The sequence below is a fragment of the Phoca vitulina genome, unplaced genomic scaffold, assembly GCF_004348235.1.
Source record: "Phoca vitulina isolate PV1807 unplaced genomic scaffold, GSC_HSeal_1.0 scaffold4, whole genome shotgun sequence".
In the NCBI taxonomy this organism is placed as follows: domain Eukaryota; kingdom Metazoa; phylum Chordata; class Mammalia; order Carnivora; family Phocidae; genus Phoca; species Phoca vitulina.
The window spans coordinates 25283421-25311079 of NW_022589707.1; the positions used below are offsets into that span (position 1 = coordinate 25283421).

General features: G+C 37.0%; 1 protein-coding gene across 1 annotated transcript in view; it reads right to left on the reverse strand.

The window, feature by feature from the left end:
- The window catches only part of CFTR (CF transmembrane conductance regulator), a 164831-nt gene that overhangs the window by 43328 nt on the left and 93844 nt on the right, over positions 1 to 27659 (reverse strand). Inside the window, exons 14-21 of the mRNA XM_032401186.1 lie at positions 26594 to 27320; positions 24469 to 24597; positions 17177 to 17214; positions 16454 to 16704; positions 14863 to 14942; positions 9055 to 9205; positions 7942 to 8169; positions 5014 to 5114 (exon numbers count right to left, since the gene is read on the reverse strand). Of these exons, the coding sequence (XP_032257077.1) occupies positions 5014 to 5114; positions 7942 to 8169; positions 9055 to 9205; positions 14863 to 14942; positions 16454 to 16704; positions 17177 to 17214; positions 24469 to 24597; positions 26594 to 27320 (1705 nt within the window). The remainder of the gene's footprint in view (positions 1 to 5013; positions 5115 to 7941; positions 8170 to 9054; positions 9206 to 14862; positions 14943 to 16453; positions 16705 to 17176; positions 17215 to 24468; positions 24598 to 26593; positions 27321 to 27659) is intronic.

The window sequence follows — 27659 nt, forward strand, 5'->3', positions numbered from 1 at the left end:
TCTGGAGCCTCATAACTGGAATCTAAATGTGAGCCCTGCAGATACTCGGTCTTCCCTGCTCATCCTGGTGGCTTCCTTCCTCTTGTCTTATTAGGAACACAGAGTACAACAGGCATGTCTTATCTGCTGAGGTAGTTAGAGAATTAAGGAAGCAGGATACTATTCACATGCTCAGATCTTTTAGTTGTGCTCACTAAGTGGTAAACAGTCCTGAAAAATACATGAATTGTCAACTGCCTCATATTCAGACTTTGAGTGTAGGTAATCTACCAGTCACCAGATGGCTTGATATTGCTAAGTTTGAAACATCACCTCTGCACCCATTCTAACTCTTATTTATTTAATTTTCATTCATTCACAGAGGCAGAAATATAGGTCTATACATTGCCTGTTTAAGATACATAATGCTTACGGAGCTAACAATAGGACAAAGAGAAGCTTTACATACTAAAAATGGCAGGCATCTTGTGAATCCAAAGAAAATAAATTAGTAGAGAGATTTGTTAAGAATACAAAAAACTGGGGCGCCTGGGTGGCTCAGTTGTTTAAGCATCTGCCTTCGGCTCAGGTCATCATCTCAGGGCCCTGGGATCCAGCCCTGGTTTGGGCTCCCTGCTCAGCGGGGAGTCTGCTTCTCCCTCTCCCTCACCCCTCCCCTGACCTGAGCTCTCTCTCGCTCACTCTCTCGCTCTCAAATGAATAAATAAAATCTTAAAAAAAAAAAAATTAAAATAATAGCTTTAGCAATAACAGCTGTAATTCACATAGTACTTGAGGTATGGAGTTAAAAGGAATTAACACTTCTTTCCTCAACCCATCTACAGAATGGTATAAAATACACCAGTGAAGTAAATAGAAAGACATATACACAATTCATGTTAAAATGAAGAGTGAATTTGAAATAACAGTGTTTAAAACATCATGATATCAACTAAAATAATTGGAAATTCCCTATAATGGGGGTTTCCAGTGGGAATTATTAAATTTGACTCTCTGGTAATTTTACTATTTTTTAAATTTCTGGGGTGATTCACAACCTACTAAACTATATCATTCATAAGGTGACAATGTTCAGATGATTTTTATTCCAAACTTCTAGATATAGCCAGACAAATGAGTAGGTAGAATAGAAGCTTTGTTCCCTTTTAATAGTCTCTTGATACCCCATGTGGTATTTTGAGGAGATTCTAGACAATAACTTAGGCCCCAAGATGTCAAGTTTACTGGAAGACATTCTTATCACTGTGCTTTCTAAACATAGAGGGGTCAAGTTGGTAGTGTATCTTCAGAGAGCAGGGGAATGGTCTAGACCAGAGATACGAATGAGTGATTGAGAGATGGTTTCTATAGCATGGAGTTAGATGCTAGTAACTAGAGAGAAGACAGATACAAGAGGGCTGGAACATAGCTAATGTTCAGAGATCTGTAAGGAGAGGAGGGGCCAGCAGAGAGAACTAAGGAGGAACCTGAGAGGTAGCAGAGACAGGCGGGAGGCGCATCATGGTAGTGAGAGAAGAAAGTATCGAGGATTTGTCCCTGGCGTTAAGTACTGCTGAGAGGGTAAGGGAGACAAGGACATTGGCTCTGGCAAGATGTTAGTCACGAGTCATGGGGCTGATGCAAACAAAGTGAAGTAGGCTGTGGCAAGAATGGGAAGGAGGAAATGGAGACCGGCCCTCTTTCAAGAAGTTGTGCTATAAATAGATCAAAGACAAGAGGTGCAAGTTAGACATCAAGGGAAGGTAGTTTTATGATGGGGACAGAGGTCCCACAAAGAGCAGTTAATTGCATATTACTGGTCTTTAAATAGGAACAAAGACACAGAGGGAAGGTAAGGCAGATGAAGAGAGGTGAAGTAGGCTGGTGCAATTGGTGGAGAGAAACAAGGAAATTCTTGCTAGTTGCATCTGGTTCTTTCTATGAAGTATGTAGCAAGATCATGGGCTGAGAGTGCAGGGGCTGGAATTACTGGTGCTCCCAAGAAAAGATAAGAAGGTGGGAAAGAACTATCTTAGGGAATATAATAAGGAATTTATTAGGAAAATGTAATCAAAGGGTCTTTGGTCAGCTTTGAGCGCTGATAACTGAGATGTGCAGTCAGTTACAAATACAAAGTGACATGAAGTAACAATGAGGAAGTGTTATCATTCAAATATTACCCTTACTGGTTGAAAGCTAATAAAAGCCAGGCACCTGGGTGTAAGGAACTGATGAGCAGTAAAAGAAAAGTCATATTGCCATTTTTATAACTTCATAGTTCTGTTTATGTTTGATTCTTTGCTCATGTCTAAACTAGGCCAGAGAGGTAAATGAAATATACTTTCTAAGTCTAAAGATAGTTTTTTTCCTGAGTAGCTCTGCACTGGAAAACTGGAAGTGTGTATCAAACAAAACACCCTCTTTACCGCATTTAAACTCAGATCTAAATTCAGTTAAGACTCAGTAATGTAACATGAGAACACAGTGAATTTTTCCTTCAGAGGTCACAGGACCTTCAGTGTTAACATTACATAGATGTGAAATTTGAGGGCACAGCTATCTCCCCTCCTACCCGCAACACACGCCAGGTGAAAATAAAGAGGTTACTGTACAATTTTAGTCGGGGTACAGGTAAAAGCAGTATGATGGGAATTTATAACTAGATGAATGTCCACAAGGGTCCAGGAAAGACCGCTTATGCTATTTGGCAAGGAAATGAAAACTAACGTGATCACTTTGATATTCAAACAAAAGAACATGACTTTTTAAAACGAGATCAAATGCAAATATTGATACTTTTCATAGGCTGTATTATAACATAATAGTTCTTTGCAAAGATTCTTTTATGCCAGAAGATCAAAGACACAATGTCAAAGCACAGGGTTACGAAGCTCAGGATGTGAAATGTGAAAAACTTAGAGAAGTCAACATACCTTAAAGAAACTATTTTTTTTTTACACTAAACTTTAATGGAGATTGGACATGCAGAATTGAAACGTACCAGACAACGGTTTCAACATCAAATGTATAGAGGTTGTTTCATAAACCAAGAAAATTAATACAGCAAAGGAACTGTGCATATACAAGGTAAAGAGATATTTTTAGATAAAGAAGTGAAGTACATGAGGATTTTTATTGTAAAGGCAAAGTTGTAGAAAGTTTGAACAAAAAAATTAAATAAATGTAAGCACAATGCTGATTTACTCTTCTCCTGCTATTTTCCAACAGAAACATTTCTAAGTACATTAATGAGACCCAACCCCAAAAACGTTAAGAGTTAAGTGAGGAGATAAATGAAGCCACTGAAAAAGTTGGCTAACCTCCCAAAAAATAATGTTAAAGGAAAAGAGAGAAACCCTACTATAAATCATGTTAGGGTTAAATTACATTTCAATGAATTATTAAAATGCTTTGCTTAAATATTAGGACACATGGGCAGGAAGAGGGCATGAAAAGTTTTGTTTTTTCCCTACAGATATTATTTTATGATGATATTTGTTCTTTTTTTAAAAAAAGATTTTTATTTATTTATTTATTTATCTGAGAGAGAGAGAGAGAGAGAGAGAGCACGCAAACAGTAGGAGGAGCAGGGAGAGTGACAAGCCCTCAGGGTGGAGCCCAACACAGGGCTCAATCTCTTGACCCTGAGATCATGACCTGAGTCAAAATCAAGAGCCTGCCACTTAACCGACTGAGCCACCCAGGCATCCCATGAGGATATCTGTTCTGATAGGAATTGGTTATAAAATTTTCACAGCTGAATGAACATGTGCATTCTGGGACCATGGGACTTATTAGGAGAATGGAGAAGGAACTTATGCAAAAAGTGTGAGGACAGTGTTATAAATACAGTCCTTCTCAACCTGGGTCTCTAGCCCTTCTGCAAACGCGGTAATGGATGACTGATTTTAAGTACACTATTCCAGGCAGACTAATCAAAGTTGATGATGAAGCTATTCTTGAAAATCATGTATTTTTTTAACGAAAAGTGGGAAATCTGTCTTTCTTCCTTTCATCTCTCACTCTTGCTGCCATGGGATTTGTGCCCCGGACACAGTATTCACTCACTTATATACTACTGCAGGCACCAAGACAAGAGAAACAACAAAACCAAAACATGGTCTTTGTACACACTAATCAAGTATATAAATGCGTGGGAATATTGATCCAAAAAAAAAAAAAAAGAGAGAGAAAGCAAAAAGAAACACTCTAGGAATGAGAAAGGAGATATCACTAAAGACTGGAAATTTAAAAATTTTTTAAAAAAGAATACTATGAAAAGTGTAATGCTGATAAACTGGAAAATCCAAGATAGGGAAGGGTTTCTTAAACAAGATACCAAAACATAAAGGGAAAGATTAACTTCATTAAACTTAAAAGTTTCTTTTCATCAGAAGACACTATAAGTTAAGCCACTGACTAAAGAACCATGTTTAAAATATACAGAACTGACAACCCAGAATTCATAAACTCTCATGAATTAAGAAAAACCTCAGCCTACTAGAAAAATGGGCAATTGACAGAAACAAGCAATTAACAGAAGAGGAAGCCCATAAAGTCAATAAATATGTATTAAGCAGCCCTATTTGCTTAGTAATCACTTCACATCCATCCGATTGCCAAAATTAAAAGGTCTGACAACCTTAAGTATTGCTGAAGCTATGGACTGATGAGAATTCTTACCCTCTCTTGATGGGAGTATAAATTGATACAAGATATTTGAGAACAATTGGGCACCATCTGCTAAAGATGAATGTGGGTGAATTCTGTAACCCAGTAATGACACTCCTGTGTATCTGTCCTACAAAAATCCTCGGCAAAGATTTTTCACTGCAGCACTAGATCTTGACTGTGGCTTTCTATGCGGAGGAAGGAAGAGATATGGGTCTAATGAGAGACACATAGTAGCCTTCGAATTATTTGTGATGTTTTACTCCTTAAGCTGGGGGTTGGGTCTGTAGTTGTCCCTCATGTCATTACCCATGCTTTTTGGTTTGTCCAAATCTTTCATGAAGGTTAAAAAATAATACTTACCAAGCTGTCCACATCTATGCTGGAGTTTACAGCCCATTGCAATGTACCCATGATATTCATGGCTAACGTTAGAATAATACCAGCTGTTCCTTGTCCTTCACCTACAGGTGGGAAAAAAGATATAAACAGGCTTTATGTTATTTCTCTCTTCTGTGAACCACTTTATGCTGCTCCTAGGGCATACGTCATATTAAAGTTACATTCCAATTCTGTGCTAATTTGAACCACCTTTCATCTCAGTTCACCACAGTATCTACCACTAGTAATAATATCCTGCATATAGTTAAGTATTCAACTGATGTTTTTAGTTAAAGAGTGACTATTAGGAAAGAGTTGCCCTTTAAAAAAAAAAAAAGCGGGGCGCCTGGGTGGCTCAGTCGTTAAGCGTCTGCCTTCGGCTCAGGTCATGATCCCAGGATCCAGGGATCGAGTCCCACATCAGGCTGTCTCCTCAGCGGGAAGCCTGCTTCTCCCTCTCCCACTCCCCCTGCTTGTGTTCCCTCTCTTGCTGTGTCTCTCTCTGTCACATAAATAAATAAAATCTTTAAAAAAAAAAAAAAAAAAAAAGCTTCAGATATTGAAGGGGCTGGTGGTGTGGGGTAAATACCATGGTCATCTCTTCTACTACTCCTCTGTAAGTAATAATACCTTCAAAGACTACAATGGGCAATGCAAAAACTTCTGTGTCTCGATGAACTCCTCCCCAAAGAAGTCAAAAGCAGGAGAAAGGTGTGTTTGAGCAGCATCCATTAGATGTTCAGATATGTCTCCTGCCTTTGTGAGGAGGACTTTCTCGCTAATCAGATGCTTTGGGGGAGAAAGTGGACTTAGGGTTTCATGAGGAAGTCTAAACTCATGGGTCTGCCATTGAGAAAGGGAGAAAATTGCCTTTTATGTTTAAAAAAAAAAATGACTAGTTCGCCCAGGATGAACAATACTTAAGTGTTTCATTAGAATAAATAGTTTTCAGGGCTGGAGGGGACCACTAATTTATGGCCATAAAAATTTTCTAACAGGAAAGTTCTTAAAACTTTAGGTTATCAAGTCTCTGTTGAGAGTCAGTCCTGGCAACTGTAACGCAGGGTAAGGTTGCCACTGGGTTCCAAAACTGGGAGAAGTAATTTGTCCTATTCTTATTGATTGAAATTTTTTCTTCCACATTTCCTCTGACAGAAGACAAACCATACACAGTAGGCATGTGCTTTTCATACTAAACTGTTTATTCTAAATAGGTAAGATCTATCAGATTTATTCATACTAAACTGTTTATTCTAAATAGGTAAGATTTGTCAGTATATTACTCATTCTGAAGGTTAAGATGAAAGATAAAATCTTAATAATAACAATAATAAAGAAGATTTATGGGTATTTACTAGGGACCAGGCACTATATTGTTTTGCACAAATTATCACATTTAATACTCACCACAAACTATAGGATAGGTACTATTATTATATATACTTACAATATGGGGAAAATGAGGGCCTTAGAGAAGCTAATTAATATGTACAAGTTACCATGGCTGAAGACCAAGAGAGGCAGGATTGGTATTCGTCGTGTGGCGAAACATTCACTCTGGCTGAGAATCAGATTTGACCAACAGGTCCTGAACTAAAGTGATCTGTCAATGCTTTGACTACCAGCCCTAGTATATCAGGATTCAATCAGATCCTTAACCACTATTTTATAGCACATGACACACTGTGAACAAATCTTTGTTCATTCAGCCCTCTTCGATCCTGTTTCAAATAACTTAAAGGAAAAAATTTTTAATTCTGAACCTAATGAGAAACTTGACTGTACTGCTAAGGATTTAGTTCATTTGCCCGCTCACTTATATTCATCGCAGAGTCCTTTCCCACCACGCGAGCTGAGAGAACAATGAATGTGGGGACCCCACTTCCCTTGAAGCAGCCAAGGTGAGCCTGTTTTCTGTTCTCTCCAGTACTCTGTAACTGGACAGAGGAACGCTTCTGTTAACTCCAGGGTTCACCCGGAAAACCAGTCTTCAGAGAGAGAGAGAGAGCAATGCAGCAAGCAGCCACAGAGGATTGCACACAGGCAGCATCCGGTCTCACGAGATGAGAAGAGCTGAGTCTCACTCCACACACACGTCCTCCATTCCCTCTGGAGACCCAGCGTGCCTCCCACCCTGGCCTCCACGGGACCCTCCTGTGACCAGAGCCTGTGTTCTTTCTGTCGGATCAGGATTCTCTTCCTAACAACCAAACGATCCCTCGGCTTGGCAAGTGCTCTGAATCCGTGCCCACTGTCACATGTGTAAGCTATTTCAACACTTCTATCTCAGTAATTCAGCTTCTTAACTTCAAAGAACTCCTTTGTCCATATAGATTTTCATTATACTTATGGTGAAAGGTTTTGTGTTTTTCACCCAAAGACCTTAAAATTCAGGACACTTCTATCTTAAGAATATGGTACTTCTATCTAGTTATTTCACTTCTATGGTAGTTTTTTCATTGTGGAAAATTCACAGTAGGATAATGAATTGCACAACGGGTGGTAAAAAGAAACAAATTTACCAGGGAGGGGGATTTTGTGTGTCTGTGTGTATAAACAGGGATGTTTCTTTCCCCCGTCTCAGAGAGCTCTTAAATAAATGAAATCTGTAATTTTTGATGCCAGGATTCTTTACCAATATGAGAATCAAAAGATGATTTTTCTCTTTCAATCACAGATTTGTTATCTGACACTCTCCGTGTCTGTTTTTCAAACCGTAAAGCTAAGATAATACAGCTCTCATTCAAAGAAATCATTTGTTCCACAATAAATGAATTTTTAGATTAATAAACTCCCCCTGAAATCTATTTAAAGATATCTAAAACGTTCAACCAATAAAAATGTAGCATTTTGGGGTTGACAAAATTTTAAATTAAATGGTCAGTTAGATAGTTAACAAGTTCATGTTACCTGTTGTTAAAATGGAAATGAAGGTAACAGCAATGAAGAACATGACAAAGATCATTTCCATTCTCATTTGGAACCAGCGCAGCGTGGACAAGTACAAGAACCAGTTGGCAGTATGTAAGTTCAGAGCCTTGTGAAACAAAGTTTCGAAGTAAGGCTGTCGTCCAAAGGCCCGAAGTGTCCATAGTCCTTTTAAGCTTGTAACAAGATGAGTGAAAATTGGACTCCTGCCTGCGAAATATTCCCATAGAAAACAATGCAAATGATGTAACGACATAATGCAAATTCTCACTAATAGGTACCTGAAAAAGATTAGCTTAAGAAAGAGTGATCATACACCAAATGTCATTGGTTAGAGGTTTTTCATCCTGGTGCCGTACTTTGAATAGATGCCATCTGTTATTTTTTTAACGAATTAAACTCCTTTGTTACTTGGCCACCATGGATCGGAACTTATTATAAAATCAATGCCATGTCTTATTCATATTTCTTGGCTACCACTGGGCGCTTTTTTCCCTAGCTAATCCTAAATTAATCACCGCTGAGAGAAAATGTTTTACTTTTAAGACAATTTATTTAAGTTTATGTGACTTCATTTAGATAATAACCTTCAATAGAAACACCCTGGATATTTAACCCTGAAAATACACCGGCAGCAAAGCTGTTACTGAAAAATGTGCTTCCCAAACAGCTCAAGCAGTGCTCGGGGGCACACAAAAAGGTAGCCCCCAAGAGAAAAGGAAAGGTATCTGAAAAGTTTTATCCAGCATTGTTTGGGAACCTAGACAAACCTTTAGTAATAGTAGCACTATCATTTTAAAATTTAATTTATATAATTATGTATATTATGTATGAATATCCTATACTCCAACCCTCATAAGACCATACACTTGTTTTAAAACCAAAATGAAGTCCCATGGTCATTTACAAACACAATCTACGTGCGCTTTGTAATTTACTCTGCTCTTTTGCATACACGTTCTTAAAAGCCATTGTTACATAATGCAAGAGTTTAAAAGTAGGGGAATAAATGGGAAAAGTAGGTGAAAGATCGAGACACACAAATAGCCTTTGTGGTTGTTTTCCACGGCGAGCGCTGTAGGTGCAGCCTCATACCTTCAGATTCCAGTTGCTTGAGTTGCTGGGAGGTGTGGAGGAAGAAAGCCCTCAGTGAAATGAACGCTGCCATCACCGGCACTGTCGCTAGGAAGATGTAGGGTTGCAAAGCCGAGACTACTACCACAGCTCCAATCACAATTAGTAACAACTGTGGGATCAGAGAAAACACTTGGGTGAGTAAATGTTTTCATGTTCTAAAGCGCACAAGGTATGACAGAGATGTCTTTTTAAAGAAGCTCTTCACACTCTGTTCCATTCTTCACGAGGGGCAGCTATCTGGTAGGAAGGCATCTACGTGAACGTAACGTTTTTCATAAGTTCTATCAAAATTCAAAAAATTGGTCAGGTTGCTTAGAATAACATTGTGAAGCTTTGAAAACATGGTGTTCCTGGATCTCAGGATATTCTCATTTCCCATATGCCTTAAAATGCTGTACAATAAATAATCATAGATGAATATGATTTTCTTTTCTAGCCTGGCCTTCTTTTAAAATAATGATTTTTTAATTTTGAAATAATTTGGCATAAATGTGAAATTTTAAGATTGATTTTGTTCAGACAATTGCTGAAAATTGGGCATTCATCTGGGCACTTTTTGAGTCAGAAAGATCTGGTTTAAGTGAAGACTTGGTCAATTAGGCAAGCTACTTAATTTTTCCAAACACAGTTGACTCATGTTTAAGATTTTTTAAAATTATATTTAATACATTTTACTCCCCTCCCCAACGCTTCTATTCCCACTCCTCAAAATAATTGGAGATGACCTAAAGGCTCAAAAAAAGATTTTGGGGATATGGCTGATTTATTTTTATTTCCATCTTATATGTTGTCAAAATGAACTTTGTGCTTTAGTCAAGCCACCCATCAGAGATATCTTTTCACATTATCCACTAAAACACTGGAGCCCTTGACAGTCTTAGAAACAAGCTAACCATACTGGTGTTCTTTGAAATCAAGCGAAAGTCTTATATTCTCATATTTCCACATGACACTAAATCCATACACTTTAAAAAGAAAAAAAGTCATGGGGCGCCTGGGTGGCTCCAGTCATTAAGCATCTGCCTTCGGCTCAGGTCATGATCCCAGGGTCCTGGGATCAAGCCCTGCATTGGGCTCCCTGCTCTGCGGGAAGCCTGCTTCTCCCTCTCTCGCTCCCCCTGCTTGTGTTCCCTCTCTTGCTGTGTCTCTCTCTGTCAAACAAATATATAAAATCTTTAAAAAATAATAAAAAATAAAATAAAAAGGTCTGCTAACAGTTGCTCCACAGTAACCCATTTGAATAAAGTATAAAGTAATGTCACAACAAGAGTTAAAAATAAACTTATTAGAACATTCATATGATAATCAGTGAGCCAGTTCTCTACCAATTTCCATGGGTGACACATGCATTTTTCCAGCAGATGCAGTGAAGTGCAGAACATTTTGTTAGATGTCAGTGGGGATAGGGGTAGCTAAGAGCTGCATAGAACTTCTTTGAGTGGACTGTTATTTTCATCTAAAACTTCAGATGATGATCTCTCAATGACACCTTTCTAGGGGGAAAATGCCTCTATGTCTCTAATCAATTCTGCCATGCCAGCCCCTCACTCATCAACAAATACTCAGATAAGTCTTTACTGTGCCAGACACTGGACCAAGTACACACGATGACTCAGTAATCTAAGGACAGTCTTCCTTATTCCATTCTTTTTTTAAAAAAGATTTTATTTATTTATTTATTTGAGAGAAAGAGAGAGAGAGAAAGAGAGAGAGCAGAAGCGGGTGGAGGGGCAGAAGGAAAGGGAGAAGCAGGCTCCCCGCGGAGCAGGGAGCCCGACGCGGGACTCGCTCCCGGGATTCTGGGATCATGACCTGAGCCGAAGGCAGACGCCTAACTGACTGAGCCACCCAGGCACCCCTTCCCTATTCCATTCTTGCCCTATGACTGCCATCAATACAATGAGAAAGCCCCAAAGGCCCTACTTACTTGTGTTACTGACAAGATTTCATCAATGGCAAACCAGTTTTTTAACCAAAGACATTTATTTCCCAGAAATAGGATCTTTGGGGGGTGGGGAGAAAAATTAAGTTCCAAGCATGATTAACTAGGGAATATGATTTAATTAAAATGGACCATCACATTAAATACCAGTATGTCTGAAAGACAAAGGCTCTTGCACTGGCATCATAGAAATATTCAGCTACTCCATTAGGATCGGGATCTTTTATTTGCTGTTGACAGTTGTAAACAGCACTGTGTTCATTTGGCTTGTGCTATTTTTACCATATAATTCCAATTTGGTGCTGTTGGATTATAACATTAGTTACAGAAAGTGATCATTTTTTTTCATGATTGCTGATATGCTAGAGATTCTTAGGAATAAAAATGCAACTATATTACAATAGAATAGGTAGAATTGGGTAATCAGAATACCCAAGATCTCACACTGGGTTAGAGAAGAATGTGAAAGGTGGGTACAACTGGAAATTATGAAACACTCACAAGATAAATTTCCAGCAATTAGAATCATCCAGAACATAGCTCAAACTGAGAAATAAGAGACAAAGAAGTCTAAGTATTGAGAAAAATAATTCTATTTGTTCCGTAAGAGGCCATCTATAGGCACTGAGGTCAGAAGTTAATAATTTAGCACTGTGGGCTAAACTAAAGGCGCTGGTTTAATAAATGTGACATTCTCATTACAAAAGAAAACTTAAATTCTGTTCTAGTTTTTAATTCACATTGGATAAGAACCAAGTCATTTCAGATCAGGAGCATCCGTGAGGGCATAACAAAATAAAAAGAAGGAATTCAAGACAAGATGAAAATATAGCACAGAATTCTAACTCCTAATCATCCTTACCAATTCCAGGAAAAAAAAAAAAAAATTCAACAGACTGTAAAGCCTGCAAGGCACCATCCATTCACGGTCCCAGAAGTAGGCAGCATTTTCACACACTGAAAGCAGCTCGAAAGCATTCCTGTCACTGAAGGGCACCTAGCGTTGCTGGGAAGTTGGAGCAGATGAGAAGAGTGAAGGATCACTCTGAAATCTACAGTAAGTTAATGAATGAATAGATAGATAGATACATAAATAAATACCTGTTTAAAACAATGAAATGAATACCAGGTTTGGAATTTAATTCATAAGTGAATTTTTAAGTAAGGGATTAATGGGATTAATAGAATGAATGGGGCGGGGAAAGATGTGAAGGACACAGAGGAAATCAAAGTAGTAGGGCTCAGTGTGGAATCATGTATTAGGATAAGAGAGAAGAAATCAAAAAGACCTAAGGGTTGTGAGGCTGAAAAGAGAAGATTTTGGTATTTTAAAATACATCGGCTTCTATTTAATGAAAAAAAAGAATCATTCACCCAAACGTGGAGATAAGTAGGATGCCAAGACATGGTTTTTCTCTGTCTCACAAAAATATCTGGCCTAAAATGACTTGTTTCTTATCTACTCTGAATTCAAAACTAGGACAGGATTTAAGGTTTCTGTGTAACGAGAATATCAAATATATTAAACCACTGCCTTTAGTTTTGCACGCAGTGCTAAATTATTAGTTTCTGACCTCAGTGCCTAAGGATGGCCTGAGCAAATGTGTCATATATGGGCCATTTCCAGTATGCCAATCTGAGGCACAGAACTTGAGTCCTGAAAGTGACCATCATCAGATTTATCTACCTTATTTTACGGGTTAGAAAGAGAATCCAGATCTTCCATGTCCATTATACAGTGTGCCAATCCAGAAAGCAAATTTGCTAGAACGTTATTAAATGTTAGGAAAAAGAGTAAATAGAAGTTAATTTTTAAAGGAAATTTACAGGTATGCCTTATTCCGTGCAAAAATATGTTCCTGTAACACTGTGACTGGAATAAATTTCTTTAATGTGAACATAATTAAGTATAACCAGAGAAGCTCATAATCTAGAGGAGTTTTTTATAAAAACTATGAGGAATGACTTTTATTTTTATTTTTTTTTAAGATTTTATTTATTTGACAGAGAGAGAGAGAGCAGGGGGAGCAGCAGAGGGAAAGGAAGAAGCAGGCTCCCCACTGAGCAGAGAGCCCGACATGGGGCTCGATCCCAGGACCCCAGGATCACGACCTGAGCCAAAGGCAGAGGCTTAACCGACTGAGCCACCCGGGCGCCCCGAATGACTGATTTTTAAATAAAATCGAAACTAATTGGATTTTTACTGCCATTTGATTATCATATATTATGCTTCCTTAATGTGAGGCCCTCTTATAAATAAAATAGGGAAATTAAATAAATAAAAGAGCCCTGCCTAATTACTTGTGAAACCACAACTAATGAACTGCAACAACATTAGAAGTTGAACAGAAACTATTCACATTGCTGTAAGAGAAAGAATTTGAGAGCCATCACATGTGTCTAAAAAGGGTTAATTCATAAAATAGAGATTTAAAAAATATTTCTCCCACAGGATTTCTGAAGCGAGCTTCACATTGATTCAGACAATAGTAAACTACAAAAGTAAAAAAAAAAAAAAAATTATCAAGGGCCAACATTTGTGAATCCTTTTGCAATCATGTCAAGATGTCCATGTTCCAGGTTGTACCTAACCAGTCAGTTAGTCAGTTACACTCCTAGAACGAGGAACAAATAAACTGCATTTAAAGAAAGACACGGTACATGGTCCTTCAAATGCATGACCCCAAAGCATCGGTTAAAGAATTCCAGCAGCAACTGCTGAGTTATATCTCTAAATAGAGCAACTGAAGGAAATCCAAAATGCTATAGTTCACATGGAACAGTCAATGCGTTTAATTGTGCCAATCATTTCAGATGAGGCAAACTGACAATCTGGTTTTTCTGCACCTGCCAATGTCAGTTGTGTATACACACAAATGTGGTAGCCCTTATTTTGTGTTACAGGTCCTCTCAAATAAAGTATTATTATGGGGAACGGGGCGGGGGGGAGGTAGAGAATGACTCATGACTCATCCTAAGATGGGCTGCAATGTTCCAATTGTTTCTCCAAGGAGATCACAGAGACTGTGGCATTTGCTCGATCTAAGCCACACAGGAAGCTGTTTTCAAGCCCGGTCCAATAGCCAAGATCATTAACTCACAACACTCCTTAAATCCTGCCCCTCATGGAGTCCTAATGTGCATCCCTTAGGTCACCTTCATCTCCATCTCCTCCTTTTCTTCTCATTCTCACCTCCAGTCAATCACCACACCCCAGGGATACATGCTCGGAGCCAGGCTGCCCTGGTAGCTTCAGCTCTGTCACCCAGGGGCAGTCCTCACTCTAGTCCTGGATTTTTCTTTCCCCTCTCATCTGCTTGAAAATGTATCTGTACTTCTGTCGCTGTATTATGGTCCTTACTGTGAGGATGCTGGCTAGCTAATCTGGGCCAATGTGTTCCTGGATAAGATTGGTTGAAACTGTAGCCCATCAAGGAATAGCTCTTCATTTTTAACATCGGCCCTTTGGAGGTAGGGGACTTCCATCAAACAGTAATGCCAATGTCAAAAATGTCATACTTTGTGAACAGTGATTTGGGGAAAGATGGTCTATTATATCTTTTAAACCATTCTCAAGTACACAGCTATTACATCTAAATGAGGAATTGCCTTACGTTTGGATCAGGTAAACAGTTCTGACTTATCACTGAATTTACTAAATTGATGCCTATTTTGAAGACTTTTGATATTGACAAAATTCACACAATAGATAGGACTTCCACTCTCAAAAGAAAAATAAGCAAAACTTAATTTACCTCTTTTTCTAATTATTTTTAAAAGTATGATAAATGTAAAGACACTTAATAATTCTTATTTTTACAAACCTGGATGAAGTCAAATATGGTAAGGGGCAGAAGATCATCCAAAATTGCTATATCTTTGGAGAATCTATTAAGAATTCCACCTATAATATAAAGAAGATACGTTTCTTAAAAAAACAGTAATCTTGAAGAGACATATCAATATTTGATCAATTTGGATCACAGCAGAAGCTTTCAGAACTCAAATAAGAATTAGCATGTAATAAGATAAATAAGGACTTAGAAAAGTTTAGTGTTGTACAAAGATTCTAAGCAACTGTGCTCAAGTTATGTTCTCCTACTTTTAAACCTTCATAAAACGCAGATTGCTGTAAGATTCATCCTACTACTACCATCTCACACTTGCAAGCTTGAATTTAATGATAATTTACTGGATATGCTATCATCATTCCCTTACATCTGTATTCCATAACGTATGGCTCTCCCTCTCCTCTGACTTCTATACCTTTCTGACATACCTTTGCTGAACCCATGGCTACTCTTAATTTCTGCCTGCCTGTTATGTGGACCTTCTTTGCCATGTTCTCTCTTTCCGCCCTCTTTACTGGCAATCTAAGCTTCAGCCTGTCTTCTGAATTCCAGACTCATGTTTATAAGTCTGATAATGTTTTCCTCCAGTGAAAAAAGTTATATATGGAGTGTTTACTATGTGCCAGGCATAATGCTAGGCACTGAGATAACAGGTGAATAAGCCTTGCTCCTTGCCCTTAAGGAATTCATTGTCTAGGGGCAGTTAAAGACACAATTAGATAAAACATAATACAGTACAAACAAAGTGATATTGAATCTTATCATTCAACCCCCCCCCATTAACTGCATGATAAAGTCCAAAATTCTTAGTTTAATATTTAATGCTACCCCAAAGAAGTTCCCCATAATCTCTCATAATTACCTTTTTTGGTGGGAACATTCAAGTTTTACTCTCTTAGTAAATTTCAATTATATAATATAGTGTTTTCAATACAGTCACCATGTTATACCTTAGTTCCTCAGACCTTATTTATCTTAAAGGGCAAGTGTTTGCCCTTTTACCAACCTCTACAGTAGTGTAAAAATACTTTAAAAATATATTTGGGATTTATTACTCCACTTCCACACACACACACACACACACACACACACAAAGAAAACAAAACCTTAGAACAAATTTATTTGATCATCTTTGAGCAGTTATATGAAACTAGATTATTCCACCCCATCAAAGACTTCATTAGTAAGAGAATTTTATATTTTCCTTGGTCACTTCAAGTCTTCTTCTCTTTTAAATAATACTGTATATTGGCAACAAGATGGCTAAAAAGGGGTAGACCAAATATCTGAATGGAGAAGGACAACTCACCCAGAGGGCCTATTTCTGTTGCTACACTCCCATCAGCAACATGGTGTAACAAACTAAGCTATCCTAGTTAGCTAAGACAGAAACATGAGGCGCAGCAATGTCTGTCTGACAGCCTACAGCAGCTAAGAAATGTGCATGTCAGTCAGAAGGAAGATGCCTCCATCAAAAGCCAACGCTGCTGCTAGAAAACCAACAAAATCGTAGCACCTTTTGATTGTGGATCAGCAGTATCACTTTGTATACCTAGTCAAATACCTGCTTTCAACGTGTTGAGGGTTGACATAGGTGCTTGAAGAACAGCATGTAACATTCTGTGGTGTAAAATTTTCGACACTGTGATTAGAGTATGCACCAGTGGTAAACCTCTGACGAGTCCCAGAGCAAGCAAAGTGTCAGCTACTCCCACGTAAATATAAAAAACATAATATTCGCTGGTATTGGTGAAAATCACTGCATAACTGCTATTTATGCTCTGAGTACTATTCCCTTTGTCTTGAGGAGTCACTCTGCAAAGCAAAAAGAAATCGTTATTTGGCAACCAAACTTTCCCATTGAATTTCCAATACATGTAGACAAAACTGAACTTGAGTCTGAAGATAACATATTTCATTAGCATGAGTTATGCCTTTGATCTCAAGGACTTAACTATTGCAGTGAAGTAGAGTATATTTTTTCACCATCAAAACGGATAAAATTGACGGTCACTAAGCAGTCAGAGAAAATACTAAATGTAAAATGCTCTTTTCAATATTTTTATTGCATTTTATGGAAACTAAACACTTTAGGGACTAAACACTTTAGGAACTGGCAAACAGCTGCAGAAACTACCCACGCTCACAATTTAAAACAAAAGAACTTAATTTTCCATTTCTATAATACTTTGGGGAAATGAAGCACCATGGATATTATAATATTTAATAAGACCCATATAATCAATAGAAACAAAATATAGTCTGCAATAGGACATGGAATACTCACCTTTTAAGAATCCACAACACAGCCAAAAAAAGAGCCACCTGGAATAAAACAATACACATCTGATTTTTTTCAACATCTCTACCTATTCCTCCCATACCCACTTCTAATGCCACCACAACCAAGAGCAAAATACACACAGTTTCATTTTCCTTTGCTTTGCTTTCCTGGGTCCAGCAGCTGCAATAATTGTTCTAAAAACCATTATTTGTGGTGAGGACATGTTAATAGAATTCAAATTTTACTGTATTAAATACTTTGCCATTTCTCTCCATCATTCAACAGGAACTATTCATGGAACCTCGCGGAAGAGCTAAGATTACAGTTAAATGTTTCAAATAATAAACTTTGTTTCTTATGAAGAAATTAATATCAGCCTATTGGCAGATAATTAATTTAGTTAGTTGTCACAAATAATTTCATTTATTGCAATGGATGAGGGACTAATTTCCTATGAAACCAATTAATTATTGGAAAAGATATTAATACTTGTGAAAATTAGTTAAAAGTCTCAACAGTGCAACCAAAATATTTAAAGAACTTGTAAAACTCAACACCACCAAAACAAATAGTCCAATTTAAAAATGGGCAGAAAAAAATAATTTTTTTTTAATTAAAAAAAATAAAAATGGGCAGAAGACATGAACAGACATACAGAGGGCCAACAGACACATGAAAAGATGCTCATCATCACTTCTCATCAGGGAACTATAAATCAAAACCACAATAAGATACCACTTCACACCTGTCAGAATGGCTAAAATCAAAAACACAAGAAACAACAAGTTTTGGCAAGAATGTGGAAAAAACGGAACCTTCCTGCAGTGTTGGGTAGAATGCAAATTAGTGCAGCCACTGTGGGAAACAGTATGGAGGTTCCTGAAAAAGTTAAAAATAGAGCTACCCTACGATCCAACAATTGCACTACTGGGTATTTACCCAAAGAATACAAAAACACTGATTCAAAGGGATACATGCACCCATATGTTTATAGCAGCATGATATATAATGGCCAAGATATGGAAGCAGCCCAAGTATCCACCGATTGATGAATGGATAAAGAAGATGTGATACACACACACACACACACACAGACACACACACACACACACACACACACACAGTGGAATACTATTTAGCCATAAAAAAGAATGAAATCTTGCCATTTGCAATGACATGGATAGAGCTACAGAGTATAATGCTAAGTGAAGTAAGTCAGAAAAAAACAAATACCATATGATTTCACTCATTTGTGGAATTTAAGAAACAAAACAAATAAGCAAAGGGGAAAAAAAAGAGAGAAACAAACCAAGAAACAGACTCAACTACAGAGAACAAACTGATGGTTACCAGAGGAGAGGTGGGTACGGGGATGGGTGAAATAGAGGATGAGGATTAAGGAGGGCACTTGTGATGAGCACTGGGTGATTAAAATAAAAACTTAAAAATAAATAAATTAAAATTAGAAAAAGATTATTCATCCCCAAAAAAGTCTCAACAGTACAAAAATTCAGTTTATTATAAATTCATTTTGTTATAAAGACAAAACATACACTTCAGGTTAAAACCTACACTTACTAGTACTATTCAGGCTTTCTCAAGGTGGAAGCTTCTGTCTAAGGGATATTCTCTACCATAACTGAAAAAATAAAATTTTTTAACCACTGTTATATTTTTAGTTCCTTCAATATTTAAGAGATCTGCACTCAGTTCTATTTCAATTTAGTATTCTACTCTCCTAAACCCCGTGGAGAGACAATCTTGTGTTAATGCCATCACAATTGTAATACTAGAAATGGCTATTATTATACAATTCTCCCAAAACTAACTTTACCAAAGGATCTAATAGAAAAAACAAGAAACTGTGAGTAAAATAATTTGAAAATTAACACAGCATAAAAATTAATAGAGAAGAAACCAATATGCCTGGTATAAGAAATCTCTAAGTGTTCTTTCACACTCAATTAAAGTAACAGTACTATATAAACATGCATAAAGAACATCTGGCATTAACTAAGAAATTACATTATGAAGTTCTGTATTTTAAAGAGGTGTATAAGTTGTAGTTAAATTCACATATCAGGAGTACAATAATGAAAAATCTAATGTCATCATTCTTACTTTCCTACTTTTTTTATTGTACACATAGCCTCCATGCACTGTATTCATAAAGAAGAAAAAAAAAAACAACAATTCCTGTTTCCTTGAAATTTAAGAAAATTCAAATTGACAAGAAACAAGGCAATAATCTGGCTATTTCAAAAGTCTGTGTTCCAGTATAAACGCTTTCCTATTTCCTAAGCCTAATAAAAATCACTCAAGAACCTAGATAAGGGTATACTTCTAAGTCACTCTTGGGTTATTATAGTCCCCCTTTGTTCCAATTAAAGGAGTGTCAATATTGCTGGCATTGCCAACATTCTCGGGATAAGAATAAATCCCAGAAACAAATATTTTATAATATTTACTAATGAACAATAACCAAAGCAGTTTTCCAAAGAACTGGTCTAGTCAACGTAATACAAAGTTATTTCCTGGCTTTTGTGAATAGAGACCACTAGTAGGTAGAGACACAGAACTGCCAACCCAAACTACTTTTGTTGACTGGAACAAAAACACTTCCAAGGACTTGATATAATGATATTAGTACAAATATTTGGGGCATATAGGAACAATTGATTAAGCAAGTTCTATCATTTCATTTCAAAATGTTTCAAAGTTGTAAAGTTCATGCAGTTTATGATAGAGTGAGAGTCCTGGGTCATTAAAAGGGAAAAGCAAAAGGCCGTTATTTTTATTTTATTTTTTTAGGGTTTTAAACTTCAATCCATATCACCTAGAAAACAGTCTAAATCAGCCCTGTCAAAAATAAATTTCTACAATAATAAAAATATTCTATATCTGCATTGTTCAATATTGTTGTCACTTATCACAGGGGACACTTGATCACTGGAAATGTGGCTACTATGTGTGACTGAGGAACTGAATTTTAAATTTGATTTTATTTTACTTAATTTCATTTAATTTATATGGTCATATATTGCTGGTGGCTACTGTATTAGACAGTACATGCATAGATAATAATAATTATAGGGGTATAGACAATATTACATATTCATGTAATAATCTGATGATTACATCTCTGCAACCAAAATCTGATGTTGGCATCTCTAAGGACAGCTCCATGAATGACAAAGATGATGATTTATGAACTGTGCAAATGACCCCAAGATGAAAAAGAAGTAGCCAGTATTGGGGCGCCTGGGTGGCTCAGTTGGTTGAGCATCTGACTGTTGATTTCGGCTCAGGTCATGATCTCAGGGGCGTGGGATCGAGCCTGCCTTGGGCTCTGTGCTCAGTGGGAAGTCAGCGTGAGATTCCCTCTCTCCCTCCCCAACTCTCTCTGAAATAAATAAATAAATCTTTTAAAAAAAAAACAGATTTGGAAAAGCAGATAACATGTCATGTAATGTAGGGTATAGTTAAAGAATCCAAACCAATTTATTCTACAAGTTTCTATATACACAGAATTCAGAGCTACCTCTTAACTCACACAATCAGATCGGTATGTAAATGAATATCTATTAAAATACAACTGTTACTTTGAGTTTTCACCAAAGGAGCACAGTATCATAAGTGTTCTGTTAACATTATAAACATAAGTGCATTAGTGCATTCTACCCATAAGTTCTATTTTGTTCACTATACACATGGCACTCACCATATACACAGAATTGTGCCTGTCACATTGAAAGAAATATGTGTTGAATGAGTAAACATAGACCCATGCTAAGTAAAGCTGCATTGAAAGGATGATTATTAATCAGTTACAACAGAAGTATTATGGAAGTATATTACATATCTATTTTACTAGTAATATAAAGCTACCCAGAGCTTCCTTCTTAACAAAGAGAAGATAAATCATAAAAGAATAGGATACAGCAGTACTCTGACACATCTCTTAAAAATTACAGAATGAAAATACTAAACTTAGGATCTTCAGATACTCCAGTCAACAATACCCTCTGGTTGTTGTAAGAAGAAGCAGGAAACTGTCTCCTACTCTTCTTTGCATTTCTTCTATACCTACTCAGGGATGTACTGCCAAGCAGAAGCACTAGAAAGCCCAACATTATAGAAATTTTATAGCCTTGGGGCACCTGGGTGGCTCAGTTGGTTAAGTGGCTGCCTACCGCTCAGGTCATGATCCCAGGGTCCTGGGATCGAACACCATGTCAGGCTCCCTGCTCATCGGGCAGTCTGCTTCTCCCTCTCCCTCTGCCCCTCCCCATCCCCCCTTTCATGCTCTCTCTCTCTGCTTCTCTTTCTCAAGTAAATAAATAAAATCTTTAAAAAATAAAGAAATTTTATAGCCTATACCCTTGGTGCTGATATCGAAGAACTGATAGAAAATATTGCTTTGCAGTAGAAAAAATCGTACAAATATATAAAGGTAGACTGACTCCCTTATCAAAATAACACATTAATGATATGTGGTAACATTTCATGCTTTGAAGAAATAAGAAAGGGAAGCGTATGGAACCTACTCTATAAAATCATAAAATCTAAACTGAAGTATGGTGCCTATGAAAACTAAAAATGGATAAATTACTGTCATCAAGGAAGAAGTGTATCTTAACCTTTCTTCAGGCTTTCTGATCATGATGAGTATGAGGCTCTAAACAAGGCTTAAAAGAACTAAGTTATCTTCTAGGGTGAGTACCTGCACCATGATGCATACTGATGAGATATGTCAATCGTATTGAGAAAGGAGCACACTGGTATCAAGAAAGAAGCTTAATCTAAAAGAAAAACTGTAAATTTTGATTCAAAGAAGGTGACAGAATTGTGAACATCAGTGTTTAGCTATATAACTGTGCACATCATTAAAACAATTGCTATCCGTCTACTATCACCAAGGTTTATTACTCAAAATTTTGATAGTTTATTGGCAATGCCCCTAGGATACTGGCCAAAAAGCCTCATCATAGTATATCACTTCTTGCCTAGAAAATGGCATTATCAATGTGTTTTGTCCATTAAAAAGACATTTTTTTTTTGGCAATAACTGGGAGGGCTCCACTAATCATTTACATCCTCTCTTGTAATTTAGTTTCTAACTTAAAGACAAAGGAACACTGTCTTCTTGATTAAATGAGCTAGTAATATTGTATGCATGTGCAGTAGCTCAATGTTCAATCACTAATTAGTTAATCAATTATACACCATTTTGAAAGGAGCATTAAGTTCAACTCTATGGAGCTGGATAGGACAAAGATCCTGTAAATTAACATAAATCATCTCCATATTCAGATAGGACCATTTTTTCTTATGTAACTCTATAAACTGAGGACAGTCAAGAAAGGTGACCTTTCAGTGCAGAGATTTAAATCATTAACAGTTACGAAGGGCTGGTTTGAGAGTAAATGTGGCACAGGACTAGGTTTCATTCACATTAATGTTGGTCATTTGGCATGACTAGCAGAGATTAATGAGGTAAATTTAAAATACATTTCAAAGCAATTTTTATGACTCATGTGAGAGTGTCAAATTACCCAACCCCATATTTTTATTAAAGTATAAAAGCGATTATTGAAACTTTCATTATATCTCAGTTATGGACTTGCTCACCTCAAACTATCTTGAGCTTTATAAAAATGGTAAGACATTAAGGGCATCAATGAGAACAGCAACTAGCATTGCTCACCCTGTGCCAAGCCCCATAATAAGTGCTTTTCAGCCATGATGTGTCTTAACTCACAAACATGACCAAGGAAGTTGGTACTATTACAATCTCCATTTTGTAGATGAGGATATTGAGGCTCAGAGTGGTTGACTACGTTGCTCAGTTTCATAGTGTTAACAAGACAGTCTGAGGTCACGGCCAAGGCTGTGTGACACCATGGTTGGTACTGTACTACACTACAACTCAGCCAACCTCCATCGGGTGTCTTAATTTACAAAAGAAGAGACATCACCGGAACTCAAGGATCAAATGGAAACTGATGGTTTATAGGTGAAACAGTATGTACAACTTTTTGCTATATATATATGTATATATATATATGCCTTTAGATGTTTAACACTATCTTAGTTGGTCAGGGAGAAGTGATGATATTCTATGTAGACCTCTCCACTGAGGTTAGAAACATCCCAACAATAGGAAAACACCTGTAGCTATAAGATTGGGTTTCGGTTACATATACGTTTACACTGTCTCAGGCGAGGCAGTTCTTCACCTGGGTCATTTCTGCCCTGAAGGCAGTATGGGTCTTCATGTCAGATTTAGCTTGTATATTAGGGAGCAGCCAGCGGTGTCCCCTGGAATAAATATCTAGGATAACTAGTCATTCACAGGCTGAATCCAATCCACACGTGTGTTTTGCTGAACCCACTGAGCGTTCATTTGTTTGTTTTTATTTAATCAACTATCTACATTTAAAAAATGGGAAGGCTTCACAGAAAAAAAAATCTCAATAAACAAAAAGATTTAGCAAAACTGATCCCAACTTCCCTCACGGCAAGTCCTTGGCTGGTGCCGTGTTTCCGTTGGCCCCATTGGACAACTGGAGGGCAAATGCTCTCCATTCAGTCTCTGAGCCACTTCACCCACAGACATTCTCTGCCAGGCTCCTTTTAGCATTTTGGTGGCTGCTCCTCATCTACAGAGAAGCCTCATCCACCATCCAGCTTCAAGAACCTCTTACATTGTTGTGTACTGCACTTGCAGCCCTACGATGCTGTTTGCACTTCCCTCCCTTGTTGTTTTATCCTGGTGATGTGATGTGACAAAGAGACCAAGATGGTGGCACCAAAGACAGACAAATTCTATGAGCAAGCGGGTGATGCGGATCTCTGAAATGATTGCTTAAAACGGTTACCAAGCCACTAATACATATTTATTTCAATTTCATTTAAAGGTGGTGATTCATTATTTGCATATTCAATAATGCACTATCTATAGTCAAATGAACATAAAATTGAGTACAGAATAATTTTCACTGTTTTATTTCAATCCATATAAAGGCATTCTACTTAGAGGTTTTGAACCTCTCTACTAAAAGCTCTTGAAATAGATGATTTAAGTATATTTTATATGCTGTATATGAAACAGGAAAAAAACAATAGAACTATATAAAACTATACATATCATTATATAATGTAAAATTGTAAATATACACATATATATATCTATGCGTAGATATATACACATTATATATGCATATATATGTATATATCCTTCCAAACTATGTAACTTTAAATCACGGTAATACTTTACAACAGAAAATTCTTACCTCAGCCAGAAAAATAACTAAGCACCAAATTAGCACAAAAATTAAGCTCTTGTGGATAGTAACATATCGAAGGTATGTGTTCCATGTAGTCACTGGTGGTATGCTCTCCATATCGTCAAAAAAGCACTCCTAACAAGAAGAATCATGATTACTACAGGGACACAACCCAGTTTCACACCACCCTTGTGGCGTTATTTTGAATGAATGTGTGGAAATAAAGGAACACTGGTATTTGAAGCTAAATGAGTTTCAACAAATCCGAACCATTCTGAATGACGTGTGTGGTCGCTCCATGGCCAGTATAATGTCCACTGGAGCAACACAGCTTTTTGAAAAATGAGAAATGCTGTAATTTTTCAAAATTCTGGAAGTAAATCCCTGATGATACAATTGTATTGATTTTGGACATTTTTTGCCATTTTAATGTAACAGCATCACACCTTTTATCAAATAAATAGTACCATCAAGTTGAAGTTGCCTAGTACTCTCCATGATTTAACCCATTTCTTCAGGGGTCCGTGGACAAATACAGTTTGGAATTTCGCTGGCTACAGAGGTCTGCCAAGAGACAGGAAGGCCAGCTGATGTTTGTATGTTCCTCAGGAGCTGGGATTATCTCCCTTTCCAAATATGACATAAGTTATATAATTCTAATCTTTAGTATATTTCCCTGGTGGTCTTTGTTTGTCCTTTGGTGGATGCGTTTCCAAAATTTGAAAAAGAGCAAGCCCAGATATTCCCAAGGGAAAAGATACTTTTGTTTCTTATGAAGTCAACAAAATTCATAAAAGAAGCCCCAGAAACTCAAAGAAGAGGTTCTATGAAATTGAAATATAGCACACTGATTCGACATAAAGATTTTTGGAAGCAAATAAACCTGGATTTGAATCTGAACCCCACCACTGACATCCTAGGAGTTGCCTGACTTTAGGCAGCTGGACTTCTCCAAACTCTAGTTTTTTTATCTGTAAATGAGGATAAGGCTACGTACCTCCTGGGGTAGTGGTGGGGGTGAAATACACGCTGTCTGGCACAGAAGTGATCCAAAATACTAACTATTATCAGTTAAAGAGATCATTCTTTACAACGAAATTTATAGGTTCTGGTTTGAGAGATTCATTCAGATTGATATTAAAACCATACGCATAAACCATCCCTTAGGAAACCTTTGTAAAATCATAGAAATGCTGAAAGTATGCATTTTAGAGATCACCTGTTCTGTTCTCTCATTTTACAGAGGAGGAAATTTGGGTCCAAAGATGTCAAATGACTTGTGCCTTGCCAAAGGTCATACCGCTCTTAAATGATCTATGCTATTAAACAGTCAATTCATTACAATGCTGCCCAATTCATGCAAGGCACTTGAGGAATTTTTCTAGCCAAAAACAAAACACAATAAACAAAAACCCTCCTCTTTTATGTTGCCTCCTATTTGAAGAATAAAAGCATTTCATTCTTTAAAACTTAATATAGAAGACTTTCTATCTGAAGGCTGGCACTAGTACACATTGAGTTTCATATACCTTCTTTAAGAGAAACCTGTCCAGAGAGCTACCTTGTAAAGCCAATTTAAAAGATAAAAAGAAGCCCACACAAAGTCAGGTTAAGACTGATGTATAAACCAGAATATGGGTTAGTTAGTTAGTTAGTTAGTTAGTTAGTTAGTTAGTCCTGTCGAGAGACTAGAGGCTTATATACCTTTCTTAGGCTACCTCCATACCAAATACTTCTTGGCTTCTAAATAACTGAAGCTGTTATTTGTTTATATATTTATTTATACTCCACTTCTTCCCACAGAGGTTTTAAGGTGGTAACAAAGCAGATTTATAATAATTTACAATTTATCTAATTTATAATAATGATTATCACTGACCCACTCAAGGACCCAACACTAGCCCTTTCAATACATTTTACGGGAAGAGAGATATCCATTGCCAAAGGAAAGAGTTTATTCTTGTACATTTTGAAGTTGCTTACATAATTTATGGACTCTGGACTTTCTGAATCTTAAAATAATCCTCATCTTCAGCTCATAATTTGAGTAAGTTTTGTATCACATTATATACTGCATTTCACTCAGTTGCACTCTGTGACAAACACAAAACCACTGATCATTTATACATACCTTTAAATCTTCTTCGTTAATTTCTTCACTTATTTCCAAGCCACTATCTTGAGATAACCGTCTTGAATATATATCCATTTCGGTTAAGCTTGGCTGAGGGGCCAGCGACATTTTCCGGGTGGATGCGGCTGTCCTTCGGTGAAAGCTTTGACCTTGGTTTCCTGGGGAGCACGTCATCAGATTCAGAACAGACTGCCTTCGTTGTCTTTGAAACGCGGGGCCAGTGTCGATCATGTTGCTTCGAGGCAGGATGGCCTCTCCTTGCTCACCATCTGGAACTAAGGACAGCTTTCTCTCTAAGGGCTCATCGGAATTTTCTTCGATGCCATTCATTTGTAATGGAGTCTTTTGTACAATCGAAAATTTTCTGATAGAATTGATGGGATTAAGAATAGAGTTCTTCCTTTTTTCACCAAACTCTCCAGTCTGTTTAAAAGATTGCTTTTTTGTTTCATTCCAGGAGACAGCTGCATCTCCTTCTAAAGAGAAACGCCGTAAAGTCTCAGTTATGATTGAATTTCTTCTTTCTGCACTAAACTGGTCAAAAGAATCATATCCCATGAGCTTTGAGCTGAAGTCAGGCCGTAGACTTTGTAATTCAGAAAATGTCCCATAAAAATAGCAGCTACCTTCATGTAAAATTAATATTTTGTCAGCTTTCTTTAAATGTTCCATTTTAGAAGTGACCAAAATCCTAGTTTTGTTAGCCATCAATTTACAGACACAGCTTTAAGAATATAAAAAGATATAAATAAGATATCAATTATATAAACACTTTATTACAAGTCTTTGTGTTGCATTTTAACATTAATGTATTCTTATATAAAACATCTATCATAAAAAGTCATTATTACACTTAAAATAATTCTACAAGTAAATAACAGCAATTAATTTGGTGCCTCTTGAATTATTATAGCATGAAATATACTACTGAATTATTAGAGGATGCTATATCATAAAGTTGAGTGTTAACAGATCTAGAGTGAAATTAAATATCTGATATTAAATAAATGTTGGATTTGAGCAAATTGGTTACCCTGTGGGTCTTGGTTTGTTCATCTAGAAA